The sequence below is a fragment of the Poecile atricapillus genome, chromosome 5 (genome assembly GCF_030490865.1).
Source record: "Poecile atricapillus isolate bPoeAtr1 chromosome 5, bPoeAtr1.hap1, whole genome shotgun sequence".
Taxonomy (NCBI): domain Eukaryota; kingdom Metazoa; phylum Chordata; class Aves; order Passeriformes; family Paridae; genus Poecile; species Poecile atricapillus.
The window spans coordinates 2,120,683-2,135,595 of NC_081253.1; the positions used below are offsets into that span (position 1 = coordinate 2,120,683).

General features: G+C 40.4%; 1 protein-coding gene across 3 annotated transcripts in view; it reads right to left on the reverse strand.

The window, feature by feature from the left end:
• Positions 1–2,110: 2,110 nt before the first annotated feature.
• Positions 2,111–14,913, reverse strand: part of EPC2 (enhancer of polycomb homolog 2) — a 38,011-nt gene continuing 25,208 nt past the window's right edge. For 2 of the 3 annotated variants that reach the window (XM_058840080.1, XM_058840081.1), the window contains exons 10-14: positions 14,530–14,873; positions 10,562–10,698; positions 8,802–8,961; positions 6,944–7,277; positions 2,111–5,658 (exon numbers count right to left, since the gene is read on the reverse strand). In XM_058840080.1, coding sequence (XP_058696063.1) covers positions 5,586–5,658; positions 6,944–7,277; positions 8,802–8,961; positions 10,562–10,698; positions 14,530–14,873 — 1,048 coding nt within the window. In that variant the 3' untranslated portion in view covers positions 2,111–5,585. The remainder of the gene's footprint in view (positions 5,659–6,943; positions 7,278–8,801; positions 8,962–10,561; positions 10,699–14,529; positions 14,874–14,913) is intronic. The other variant, XR_009277760.1, reaches the window with a different exon arrangement.

A 14,913-nucleotide genomic window follows, 5' to 3' on the forward strand; every position in this document is an offset into this window, starting at 1 on the left:
TCCAAGTTATCATCTTTACATTTGGGTTAATAAATCTCCTAAATAAAAGGGTTGTAACTCAGAAAAAAAATCTAAAAATTAAAAAAAAAAAATAGATAAATAAATAAAAAATAACTGTTGTCTTTATGTTCTAGGATGTTAAGTACACAAAACATTTTTTTCCCTAATTCCCATCTTTACATTTGGGTTAATAAATTGCCTAAATGAAAGGGTTGTAACTCAGAAAAAATAAATAAATAAACAAATAAATAATAAAAAAGAACTGTTGTCTTTTTGCTATAGGAAGTAAAGTACACAAAACATTTTTTTTCCCAAGTTGCCATGTTTACATTTAGGTTAATAAATTATCTAAATAAAAGGGCTGTAACTCAGAATAAATAAATTAAATGAAATTAAAATAAATTAAAATAAAATTTAAAAAAATAAAATAAAAAATGTTGTCTTTATGTTCTAGGAAGTTAAGTACACAAAACATTTTTTTCCCTAATGCCCATCTTTACATTTGGGTTAATAAACTGCCTAAATGAAAGGGTTGTAACTCAGAAAAAAAAAATGAATATATATATATATATATAAAAATAAGTAAAAAAAATATATACATAAATAAATATATATATAAATATATAAAAATAAATATATATATAAATTAAACAAGTAAATAAATAATAGAAAATAACTGTTGTCTTTACCTTATAGGAAGTTAAAAAGCAACCATAAAAATACAGAATGGGCAGGAAAGCACTAAAAATAACTATCTCAAAATAAATAAAAATATTTTTTATTAAAATAAAATAAAAATATCCAATCTCAAACCACGAAGGCTCCGTGGAGATGCAGAAAGAGTTAAGGAGCATCGCAGGCAGCTGATGCCACCTTCTGGTGTCACTTCCAGCAGACACAGGGACAGGCAGAGGTTGTGGCCTCCCAGCAGATTCAGGCTGCTTTATCTGCTCCAAATTCTGTTACCTGACTCAGTTCTTGCCTCCCTCCTCCCTTTGCTCCTTGCTGGGAATTTTCTCCATCAATCCTTCCTGGGTAATTGCTGGAGTCAGAGGCACAGAGTGTGTCCTTGTCTCTGATACCTGGCTCTGACATCCAAGAAAACATTGAATTTCATTTAACACCCTGAAAACAACTGCTAAGGTTAAGTAGAAAACCTAGGAGTGTAAATGTGTAAATTAGAGAGTTTCTTATGTCACTGGGTGTAAAAAGTTCAAGTTTAGAGTTTAAGCTAGTTTAGAAAACAGAAGACAAGATGGAGGGTTTGGGGTGTTGTCTCTTGTCCTTCTTCTTTCTTCATCTTCTTCTTCCAGAGGTTTTTGGGTAGCAGGAGGTGATTGGATGGAGAATACAAAGCAGCACTCAGGTGTTGGGTCATTGGGTCACTGAGAAAAATAATTTACTTGGCATCTGTTAATTGGGTAAATGGACATATAAAAAACCTTGCAGAAGATCTTTTTTAGCCATTTTTCACCTTTCTATCTTAGTGCACATAGCTCCTTGTACCTTGTATCCATGTAATGGTGATAAGAATAAACAACTAAGACTGAACAAGAGAGATAAACAAAAGGAATAATAAACATTATCATCAATTTCAGTTCAAGGGGAGAAAGAACCCAACCATGAGAGTCATATAGAGACAGATAATTGCACTTGTGTTGGAGTTAAACCACAGTGCCATGGATTGAAAGCAGGCTGGACTAAATTGATTTTACTATTCTTAGTTGTAGAAACAATCCTAATTTCAGGAAATTTGTGAGGCTGCCAGGGTGGGGAGGCCCTGGAATGGATTTCCCAGAGAAGCTGGGGCTGTCCCTGGATCCCTGGAAGTGTCCAAGGCCAGGCTGGACAGGGCTTGGAGCAGCCTGGGATGGTGGGAGGTGTCCCTGGCCATAGCAGGGGTGAGCTTTAAGGTCCCTTTCAACACAAACCATTCTGGGATTCAGGAATTCCAAGAATTATTTGGTTAATTCAATGTCACTTGACAGATTTTAGTCCTACTTCAGCTGCATTAATTTCTTTCATTTTTATTTGAACTGGAGTTACTGGGTCCAAAAATCAGTTTAATCCATACTGATTAAACTAGTTAAATTCATATTAAAATATATGTGTGCTCATTAATTCTTTGAGATTAAACCAATAAAAACCATGTAAAGGACACAGAGATGGCATTTAGAGATACAACAGGTGACAGAGAGACAAACAGGCCACTGAGAAAACAGGGAATGGATCCTGAAACTCCCTTTTCCTCCTGAAAGGCACTTGAGAATCAAATGTTCTGTTCAGTTCTCGCATCAGGGAAGGACATTTTGGCTCCTGTCACGGCACAACCCAAGCAGAGTTGGGATTTCCACATCCCCCCACTGCTGCTGGGGTCCTGCAAGGAACACATCCAACATTTCCCACACCATTTGCTCCTTGGATCAGCACTAATTCATTGTTTTCCATGTTCCTCTGCTCAGATGGAATCACTTGGATCTTCACAGCTCACCCAATTTATTCAGGAAAAAATTCCCTCTCCCTCATCTTCCTTCTTTCCCAAGCAGCACTTTGCTTGCTTTAATTCACCAAGGTTATTCTCGGTCTCTCAGTTTAAATGTGAATGTTGCAAACCCCTGGAAGTAGCAGAAAACATAGAAGTGAGCTTTGAAACTGTTTCTCTGCAGGCAAATCCAGGGAACCTCCTGGGATGACAAACACACTCCAAAACTCCAGTCAATCCACACATAAACATAAATCTTATTAATTTATATATATATATTTATAGATCTTTCCTATTAGAGAAAGAACTGGCATTTTCTAGTTCCTGACATTCAAAACTCTGCACATGATGTAAAATCCAGCATAAATCACTTCCACAATCTCACCTGAAAGATATTCCCAATAAACAGAACAGAAATCCCTATTCCAATCCTGCTGCAGAGATGCACAAATACGGGAATTCCAATTAAACATCATATCCTCACCATGTTTAAACAGCACAAAACCACCTGTCAGTGCCATTCCCAGCTGGACAAAGGACAATTTTACAGCACCAGTCCCTCATTTTCTCTTTTTTTTTCCTTTTGAATGAAGATTTCCATGGCCTGCAGCATCACCCACCACTCCTCCCCTTTTTCCTGCACTCGAGGCACACAAATTCTGCAATGACTACTCCAGTTCTGCTTCACAGAAGGTTTCATCACCACTAATCCTTTAAATGAAAGCCATTCCACATCTGGCACTTACCATCAAAGCCTTGGGAGTTTACAGAATCCTCCTCTGCACCTCACATTTTCCCAGAATCCATTAAAAGTTCGAAGCTCCAGCTAAAGGTTTTTTAAGTAATTAGATGAGGATTAGACTACACGAAATCAGAGATACACAGCAATTTCAGAGACATCTTCTGGCCAATTTTCCCTGAAAATGATCCACTGAAAATGATCTTTGTGGTGAGGAGAGTCCATGCTAAGTGTACAGCTTTCAATCTCCAGAGGAAATTACTTCCCATTTTCATTAAGCCTCCAAAGGGTTTTGGGGATGGTAGTGAAGCAAGGTTATTTCTAGATATCCAGGAGAATATTTTTTTTTTCTTTTACAGAAAATGTATTTTCAACAATTCTTTTTTTTAAAAAAAAATAATTCATTTATACTTCAGACTATCAGCCATTCCCTGCAATGAGCCCAGCTCTAAGAAAGGCTGGAAAGATCAAATAAAGAGGAATTTTCAGGGAGCAGCAATCCCAGTGAAGCCACAGGTGCCCCCCCAAAAGCTGCCACCACCCCTCACCTGACCAAGGCAGCGCCGTGGGTTCCTCTGTTCCCAACAGGAATAATCTATCCTCACCTCTCCCTGCAGACATCAGATGGAATAAAAATAGAGCATCAGTTAAGTAAAAAACAGGTAATTTTAGACACCTGAGTTTGTGAGGAGCTCCCAGGATTTAAAGCTCTGCAAGTGTTTTTAGCTGCCAGGACTTTGAATTCGTACAACGTAAGACAAAACAGGTTTAAACACAGCTTGGATTAAAAATAGTTCTTTATGTAGAAAGCCAAGATGGAAAATACACTGACTGCATGACAAAGGCAAGATTTTCCTGGGAGGGTGGGTCTGGACTAAACAACATCTCCAGGTTCCTTCCAACCTCAGTGATCCTGGGATTTGTAACACAGAAACATCCAAAACAGCAGAAATTCACCCCATTTCTTTGACAGGGCAAGAAACTCATTCCCCATCTTCCCAGGTCTCAAATCCCAGCACAGAATTATCCCATGATCTGCAACCTTCTGGAAATAAGTGCATATGCTGGGATCAAAGGATCAGAGTCCCTGGGCAGCCTCCAGCACCGCTGCTGTCCCTGCTTGCACACTGTGAAATAACCACATATGCACCATGGCCAGCTTTTGATATGTATTTTTATTTCCCTGCAGTTTTCACTTATCAAGAACAAGTAACAGGGAAAGTTGTCTGAACTAGTGCATAAACAAACATTCGGAAACACCACTACACGTATCTAATGTACAAGAACCGTATAAAAAAAGTCACTAAAACACTACACTACGAAGGTGTCCAACGCTTACAGTCAGACTTTTTCCAACCCGTTACTTGCCTTGTAGCCACAGGAAAACTCTCCAAAATTGAAAAGACAATCTTGCCACAACCCTCCCACCCCCCTGGGATGGCTCGATAGCTAGACATCCAATAATGAATTATTGCAATGATATAGAATGCAATACATACCTGGTAAAATATCCTTTAATGTGGTGTGGTACAGCTTGAAAGCCGGTTAAAATACGCAGTCTTCGGATAAAATGGCATCAAGGTGAAAATTTTCTCAGATCTGCACATTTGGAGATGTGCCAGATGCATAATTTTCCTAGACAGTTTTTTTTTTTCCCCTCTCCTGTGTAATTATTTTTTATAAACTGGTATTATAAATAGAAATATACATTCAAAATATATGGAAAAGTGAGTTACTACATTAAATTTGCATGTATCGATCCATCCCTTTCCCCTGCACAGTAATAGAAAATACTATTTTGCCTTGAACTTCATATTTGACAGTGAAATGCCACTAAAGTATTTACCAAAAAGTCCATCTAGTCAAATTGTGAAACAAAATGAACCAAGTGAAAACTTTACATTTCCTTTAGAAAAAAATTACAAGAATTTTGTTTCCTAGCTATGAATCTTTAACTTTTTTTTTTTAGACACAAAGTTGCATTTATTTGTACAAGATACAAAATGTAAACATGGCAAAATAAATAGTTTAAACAAGTGATGCAGGATCTCATGTCATGCTCATGATCCCATTAAAGAATTATTTTTTAATCCATTCAGTTGCAAATTCAAGTGCAAAAGCATGATGATGAATATCTACTATTCAAGTAACAGAAATAATATTGATGATACAAATAAACTATTTTACAAGGTAGTGATTTTCCCAATTTTACAAAATTTACATTATATATCGACTTAATACACGATATAATCCGAGTCCATTCAGGTCTGTGTGAGTTCTCTGTGATCCACAGAGCGCTGTGTTTGCATTCAGCTGGAAGAGGAAGGAGCACACCATGACACAGCTGGGGACACAGCTTGGAGGTTATGTCACTTCCATGGCCACTGTGGTCTCTGCGATGCCGTTCAAGCCCAGGCGCTCTGGTTCATGGTTCTCTCTGCAAGGGAAGAGGATCCCACAGTCAGAACACATTTCCTCACATGGTTTTAGTCATTTCTTTCGTATTTTCACACAGATGTTACCTGGACCGGGCAGGAACCTTAAAACACACAAACTGCAAAACTTATTTGGAAGGAAATACTGGCATTCAACAACTGCTGTTATTCAACAAAGCAGATTTTGCATGATTCTTTGCAAGAAGAATCTTTGCAAGATTTTGCAAAGATCCCTTCTGCAATTTAACTATCCATTTCCAGCCTCAATTAGGGATTAAATCCCTAAAAGCTCTTCTGAAGGAACAAAGTCAAGATATGATAACTCAGCATCAGTTACTCTGTTAATGCACCAAGTGTTGTTGCAATTCCCCACCCATTCTGCTTTAGCTCTTATTTTTTCCTCATTTACTAACACCCATTTTTTCACTTTTCCAATTCACAAACATGACTTTGTTTTTTGAAACCCCATATAATCCAGGAGAGGCTTCAAACAAAACCCAAATATTGCCATGTTCAGAAAAATTTGCCAACTGCAAAGCTCCTGCCACTCCTATGAAACATCATCCTGAGATAACAGCGCTGCTGTTCAATGAGAATAAACACCTTAATGGCTGGACTTGATGAACTTAAATGTCTTTTCCAACCTAAACAATTCTGAATTATGATTTTATATGTAAGATACAGCTTGTTGCTTTTTTGGTTTGTGTTTTACATTAATATGTAACACATATAGATGTAAATATAAAAATGTATGTGCCAACCTGTACCTTACAATATTGTTACTCAATGATTTAGAGGAACGTGAGGAGTGTCTGACAGAATCTACCTGAAAATGTTGCATGAGAAGGGACAAATGAAATGGTTAAAATTCAAACACAGTAGATGTTGACCAAAACTACTGATGCCTAAGGCAAGGCATGTTATCTGAGGGGTTAATTTGGAAAATCAGCTCTTGTGCTTTGCCATGGCCATGCTGAGGGTGCTCCTGGGCAGCTGAAGGTGCTGAGGAACCTCTCAGAGCTGGAAGAGATTCCCTCCAGTGCAGAGCTGGGCACGACAATGGAGAGGACACAGCCTGAAGCTGCACCAGGGCAGGGTCAGCTGGGACAACAGGAAGGATTTCCTCATGGAAAGGGCTGCCAAGCACTGCTGGGGTTCCACTCAGCGCTCTGCTCTGACGAGGTGAGGGTGGGTCACAGCCTGGACTCTGATTTTAGCCATTCCAACCCAAACAATTCCATGATCCCAAGCACAAGTGGGAGCTGCTGCAGCCCCGTCCCCACTCACCTTGCTATACTGCTGATGGCACTGCTGGGAGTTACCTTTGGCACTCTGTCCATGCTGGCAGCGACTGTGGCAAGTTTTAAGGCTGTTGGCGAGGGCGCTGAAGTCCGTGTATTGATATGAACATTGACTGGAGACACAACACTGACGTTGTTGAGGTGCACGGCGCTGGGCAGGCAGGAATTGTTCATGGGGAGAGGCTGAGGGCTGCTCGTGCACAAGGCTGGGATTAAGTGGTTTGTGGTGCTGTGGCCAACTGTCCTTACGAGCTGTACAGTTGAGATCCCTGGGCTGGATGATAAAGCCATGTTGGTGGAGTACAAAGTTCTGGAGGTTCCTGTTATGCAGAATAAACGGTGGGTGTTAAAAAGGTGACATTTCTTAGATGAAAAGCCAAAGATTAATCTCAAAAGCAATGCTTTGAGTGTGTAAGTCATTAATGTCCATACTTTACAGACTCACAAAATGGAAAAACTCAGCAGTGGAAACATGGCACACTCCCCTTGATGCCTTAATTTAGCTTTTTTATTTTTCAGATCCTTTACTGCTTCAGTGTGCAACTCTGTAATTCCATGGCCTGTCAGCTGCTGTTCTCAGCTGACAAAATTCCTCTAAACTTGAAACTCAAGGACACCTCACTGCCTCAGGGCCCAGAAAGTATAAATAAAGTGAGTTGGGGGGGAGCAAACTGGGGGTGTATGACTTCATTACCTGAAACTGTAATTGGAGGATTAACCCCTGACATGTAAATGGACCAAACTTATCTGAAAAACTCGTGACCATTGTCCATTTTGGGTGAAGCCCCTCAGAGGCTCCTGACTGCCCAAGGTGAATCTATTGAAGGCCTTTAATAAATACCCACTTAATTCTCTTAATCTTGTCCAGCCTCTGTTCCAGGCATCATCATGTGCCTGATCTTCCACCCTCGAAGCACTGCCCTCTTGGGTATGAACTCAGAGAATTACACAGATCTCTCTCTCTCTCTAGCCTGGAACTGCTCCAGCTTATTGATTTTATTCAGTCGTGTTTTTTCTCCCTCTATTCATTTCATATTATCATTAACCCAGCCTGGCAGAAGGTCTATAAAACTAATCACATCATTAACTGCTAAAACAACAAATTACTTTAAAAGCCTCTTCTTTGTCTTGGCAGCCCAAATCCCATTTGCCCCTTGGCATCGTGGATATGGCACTAGCACAAGCAGCACCACAGGAGGGCTGGGAAGGGGCACTGAGTGCCCATGGCTGCACTTTCTGGGACAAATCCTAAATGCAGTGAAACCTGAGGCTTACAGTGATGTCAGAAGAATTGCCAGGAAAGGTTGGTTAGTACATTTTTGGCTGAATATACAAGTGAGGTCACAACCAAATAATGAATCAACTTTTCCATTTCCCTCTCAAAGTAGGTAAATGCTTTAAGCAGTTGATTTATTCTTTCATTACACACTCCCACTGGTTTTAAAATGCTGCCATTTAGACTCTTGATCAGAAAAGATTATTAGAAGATAAAGACTACCAAAGGAAAAGCAAACAATGCTCTTCCAAGGTAAAGAGCACTTGGTGGTTTTCTATCCATTTAAACAACATCTTTGGACAAGCTCTCAGGCACAGGGTGGGATTCTTGGGGCTGTCCTGTACAGGGCAAGGAGTTTGACTCTGATCATCCCTGTGGGTCCCTTCCAACTCAAGATATTCCATGATTCAAACCACTGCTGCAAGGTACTTTAGGGAAGAATATTTAAAACAATCGCAACTAAGAGACTGGATTTTTTTTGTTATTATTTACTAATATTTTAATAAGATCAGTTGATAATGAAGAGCAGCTGATCCTCTCAGCTCACTCCAGAGCAAGGAGTGCTCACCTGAAGGCTGGACAACACCGTTGATATTGTTGTGGCTGGTGTTCTGCTCCTTGGTTCCCTCGCTGCGCCCGGGGGCCGGGGCACTGACCACTGCAGAGGCAGCAAACTGGGCACTGGCTGAATCCAGGGTTTTGGACATACAGTCAGAGGTGCTGGAGCCCTGCAAGAAGAGAAGGTGGTTCTCAATCACCCAGGTACAAATTGAAATATGCCTTACCATTGTTCCAGTGCACAAGTAAAGCAAATAAATAAATACAGCTTCTACATGTGACCTAATGCACCACAACACTGATTATTCTGTGTCACCTGAGTGATGAGAAGTTGGAAATCAGTGTCCAAACGAGGGTTAAACAAGTGCAGCCAGGCCAGTTCTCAGCACAACAAACCACTTTTGTTGTGTGTTGTTCAGCCTGGAGAGGGAAAGGTTCTGGGGAGAGCTCAGAGCCCCTTGCAGGGCCTGGAGGGGCTCCAGGAGAGCTGGAGAGGGACTGGGGACAAGGGATGGAGGGACAGGAGCCAGGGAATGGCTCCCAGTGCCAGAGGGCAGGGATGGATGGGATATTGGGAATTGGGAATTCCTGGCTGGGAGGGTGGAGAGGGGCTGGCACAGGGTGCCCAGAGCAGCTGTGGCTGCCCCTGGATCCCTGGGAGTGTCCCAGGTCAGGCTGGACAGGGCTTGGAGCAGCCTGGGATGGTGGAAGGCGTCACTGCCACAGAACTGGATGGGCTTTAAGATCCTTTCCAACCCAAACCACACAGGATTCCCTGTGTTTGGAGACATTTCCTCTAAGAAAACAACCATGTCTTAACCTTTTCTGCTCTGTCTCCAGGTAGCAAATGCTCTGCAGCTGCAAATCTCAGGGATGTCCAGTATTTGTGGTACCTCCATTCTGTGACTTGTGCCACAGAATAACTGCCCAGCACATTCTGGAATCCCACTCTGTTAGTCCAGTTTCTACTGGAAAGATTCATCACTCTCACTGGAAAGAACATTAATTCTGCACCTTCAATTTATATTAACTAAGAAAATGACTTTGCACAGAAGCTTCAAGTGCTTTAAAGATCCAAAATTCATTTGTTTTGTTCAAATATTTTGGCATCATGTCTTTACACTTACAAAAAATGTCATCAGTATCTGCCAACACAGAATCCCTGATTAATTGAAGTAGAAAAACACTGAGGGGAAGGGACAACCAAAACAATTAGATATAAAATACTCAAAGTAATATACACTTTCCTAGTAATAGACAACAGCTTTTATATTTTATTGGGAAGAAGCTAACAGAAAACTAAGTGCATGGAAAAACATTTTTCCCCTGCAAGGGATTCCAGAGGAAAAATGGGATTCTTTTAAAAGCCAGAATATGCAAATATGCAAAGCTCTCTTTTTCCTCTCAGATATATCAATTTTTGGTGCTCACTGAACATCTGTTCATAACAGAACACATTACCTCAGAAGGTAATTTTAATAAAGTCTCTTCAGAGCTCTTACAGACAGGAGGACAAAACCAGTGAAAACAGGAAGAGTTGAGAGCACACACTGATATTTTACACTGGTAACTGTGGATGCAGGTAACACATTCAGCTACAAAGTCTCTTACTCAGCTTATAAAATGCAGCCAACTTATTAAAAAAAAGCCCTGAGCAAAGTGCTTTGAACTCCCTCTGCCACGTTTGCTGGGGTGTCACATTTGGTCGATGGAGATGAGCTGCCCTGTGAACAAAAGGAAGGGTCAGGACATGCAGGGTGGGAGCAGTACCTGTGCTTTTGGATGTGTCTGTTGGGAGGAATGCTGAGATTGCTGCTTCTGCTGCAGCTGGGCCAGCTGCTGCCTCTGCATCTGCACTAACTGCTGTTGGTGTGTCTGGAACTGCTCCTCTGTGATCCCCCCTGTGACTATGGGAAAGAAAGGAGCCACAGTTACACAAAACACTCACGTGGAAAAGGCAAGAGCCCAGCTAAGGTGGGGAACAGGTGGCTGAAGATGACAAAAATCATGTCAGATGCACCCAGAATCTTCACAGATTATGTAAAGGAGAGGTCAAGTTGTTTGTTTGTTACATTCTTTCATGGAATCAATTTGTAACAAAAGAATTCAGAGCTTTTGTTGCTTTTAAGACGTTTCTATCTTTGGTGGTTTTATCCCCAGTAGCTTTAGGCAAAAGCTTAAGAGCAATGATTTCCCTGGCTTTCAGGAAAGAAGCACAGCCTGAGAATCAGAGCTGAGGACAAAGTACTCTGGGCTGAGCTGGATGTCTTCTGTCCCAGTGAGCACTGGGAGAGGATTCCTGGACAATTTCCCTCCCTACAGCCCCTTGCTGTCCCTTTCCCAACAGCAGAATGGACTCTGAGGGGATTTTCTCTGCCAGTGATTGCTTTGGGGATGACACAATAAGTTGATTTTTGAGAACCAGGTTGATGCCACCCCAGTACTTTCACAGACCCAACATGTGAAGGGAATGAAGCTAGAAAAGCTGGTTTTAATACTGTCCCCCCTGAAGAATTTGCACACTTGGTAAACTGAAAATACTGGCAGGGGTTTCAGATAAAACCTGAGCTGTGTGCACTTAACCCAAGAACTGAGTTCTCTGGGGAGCAAATAAAGAGAGAATTCACTTTTCAAAGATTCCCATGAATACATTTCAACACTTTATCCTCAACTCTGTTTTTCCATGAGGTGCAGCACAGCTCCAATCCAACACCTGGATTCTCAGGAATATCCTCCTATCAAGGGACACTGAGCTAACATTAAAACAGAGTTATCCATCTTGCAGGGTTTGGCTCTTCCATTTACCACTTTTAGTACTCAGGGTTGTCCTGAAATTCCATTGGGAAAAAATACCAGAATTAGGACTGTTTAATTAGAAATTAGAACTGAAACTTCTTCTTTACTGCTACATTACTAAAGCAGGTTTCAATCATGTTAGGACAACACTTAAAAGTCCAATTACTTAAAAATCACCCCTCAAACTCTAGCAATATTTTAATTTCCAACCTAAGTTTATTCTGCATTTAGCTTTACTTTGTTCCTCTTGCAGATTCTTACCTAGAATTTATTTCCAATTTAAATCAGCTCAACCTGCTACATTCCTTCCCAAAACACATGGCATTGCTGAAAGCACAGGGCCAAGAACAGCATTATGGAATATTACATATATTTCTATTTTTAAGTTCTGAGGTAACAAATCCCAGAAAATGTGCTGTGTTTTATCAAAAGCTGTTTAAGAACAAGGTGAGATTTCATGCTTTCAATCTCCTTTTCCTTCCCAGTTTATCACAGACCATAAAGCCATGGAATACTCGATTACAGGATACAGGGAAGGTAATCCAGAACTCAATATTCCCTTACTCTGCCTGGATGTGCCTGAATTTCAGGTATTTATCCAGTGGCCAGGCTGAGCTCAGCTGTTCACCTTGTTATAAACCAGCACATGTTCATTAATACATTAAATATAATTTATTTCTGCCAAATCAAACACCTGGGGGGTCCTGGAGAAAAAAAAAAGAACAAACTTTGACTGTGTCCCAGGGCAGCCTCTGAGGTCAGGGTTAAGAGCTCTGCAGCTTCAGAGGGTTTTTATTTTACCAGAGCCTGAAAAACTGCACCACAACAGTGGAAAAAAAAATCACTTCAGCTTTCACTTCCAGGCTCCTCTCTCCTTGGAAGGTTTGGATCATGTCACTTCTCTCAGGACCTGGAGGCTTTAACCAAAGATCAGCTTGCAGGCTGCCCCAAAAGTGGCATTGTTTTAAGGCTGGGGAAAAAAAATACCTCTAAAAAGTAAAAGTTTGTTCCAAAAACAAAACCCTTCAGCTGGGAATAGCATCATGTGCAGTTATCCTTTCCCCAGGGACAGACTTTTCCCGTTTGCAGTGCTTAAAACATGAGCAAGAGAATAATTTAGCTCCAAAAATTGGTTCTTGATTCATGCACTCATTAGGCATTATGAAGAAAAGTCTAGTCACAGACTTTTAAAATAAAAAATAAATAAATCTATCTGCACAATGCATTTGAGGAAATATCAGAGTTGCTTTACTAATACAGGGAAAAGTATAAAACAGAGGTAATTTTAAATATTCTTGTGCACCAAAAATCAAAGGAACTCTTCAGTTCTATCTAAAATAAAATAATAAAAAGAAAAATAATCAGTTTAAGTACTGCCACCATTTCCTCTGGAGGGAATAGCAAATCAGCTGTAAAATTAACAGATTTCAACAATCACTTCCCAAAGAGAATGACTTCAATAAATGCAGTGACAGTGCCTGTGCTCATTTAATGCACAACCAGACTCTGACCAGCCCTTTCAAAATTTATTCCCTATTTGCTAGTGAGAAAATCCAACAGCAGTGCCTCTTCTGGTTCAGTTATTTGGGAAGAATTCTGTTTTCTATTGTGTCTGATCCTGTTCCAGAACTGCAAGATCTGGTTTGTAATTTAAATCTGTGACAAAAAAGGTCCTCCCCAGCCATAAATTCCATGCATAATGTACTGCAATTACTGAGGGATTTCCATTTAATTTAAATGTATTCCTCAGATGATTTCTAAAATTATACCACGAGTTGATTACTATTCCTCCAAAAAGTGGCTTCGATCCATCAGATTTGGTTTTATTCATATTTCAGTTATTTCTTTACCAGCTCTTGGTGTTTATTGATAATCTCATCACACTGAACTGCCCCTTTCTGCCCCAGCTGGGATTCCTCAGGCCTTCAAGGTCTTTCAAAAAATAATTATATAAAATATATAATGCATTTTATCTGTATGCTCCTGTGCCCATCTTTTCATGGCAGAGAACAATCTAAAGGTTACAGTGACCATACTGAGAGGCTGGGGAAGAATTGGGCTGGAATAAATATCCTGTGCCTCTGTCAGAACAATTTCATAGCACCCAAGAATTCTAGAGATACATTACTGGAGAATAAATACCCATTCCTGCAGCTTTAATAAAGATGGAACATTTCACAGCCACAGAAATGATGGAATTCAGAGTCAGTCTGTTCTATTATTTAATTATCCTGGTTTACAATACAGGATGGAGTTGGGATATGCTCAGGTGCTTGCTTTTGTAGGAGATCTCATTTGCTGTATCTCAAATTTTTCACATTTTTGGAGAACCATATCATTTTCACTCCCTTATGATTATAAAGAAGTGACAGTGTTAAAACTTGAGCCATTACAACTCCAGCTCATGAAGTAAGTGAGGCAAACACTGCTCAATTTAAGCTTAAAGCAATTTTTTCATCACTGGATGCTTCCACCACCATTTTTACCATTTTCAGACCTTTCCACGCCTGCTGAGGGCACTAAGGAACTTCCTACATTTGTCTGAGTCAAAAATGAAAACTGCCAACAAAAATGAGCCACACCCACCCTCCCCAAGAAACCACCAGCTTTATTTTGTATTCATAACGAGCATTCTTCTAGCCTTAAACAAGGTTAGACCAATTAGTGCCATTAAGACCCAATTAGACCTAAACAACTCTTCATATGAGCAGAATCCCTGCTTTGAATAATGTTTGAATCCAGCACTTCAAATTCTAATGGAAGCAAAGTGGGAGGAAGCAGTGTTTGTGGGAAGTTTCTGTATGTTTTAAGAAATGTAAAATAGTCAGGTTGTAACTGTGGTTAGCTCCACACCAGTGCTGAAGATCTCATCAGTCCAGCCACAAAGAAAAACCCCAAAATTCAGCATTTTCAATCCCTGAAGAAGTCAAATCCTTGCTTACCTGATATGCCATTCTTGCTGGTGTTCAATAAAGCTACAGATGCTGCAGAGACTCTTTTATTATTCACAGTCTGCCCTGCTTTCCTTGAGGTACATTCTTCACTATCACTGTCCTGGAGATTGAGTAGCCTGGGCTGGAAACACTGCAGTCGACATGATCTGATATTGCTTAGGATTTCAGGAAGGGACAGTCTGTTTTCACAATGTTTATTGGAAGCATTGGTCCGTGAAAAATTAGAAGAAAAGTCTAAAGTCTGGGAAGAGCTTGAAAAACTGTTCAGCATTTCCGGGTCAATCTGCCTCAAGACAGGATCATGTTCTGTGGATATTCGGTCCATGATAACCCTGATTAAAGAGGAGGAGGAAAATCATTAGGTTCATGATC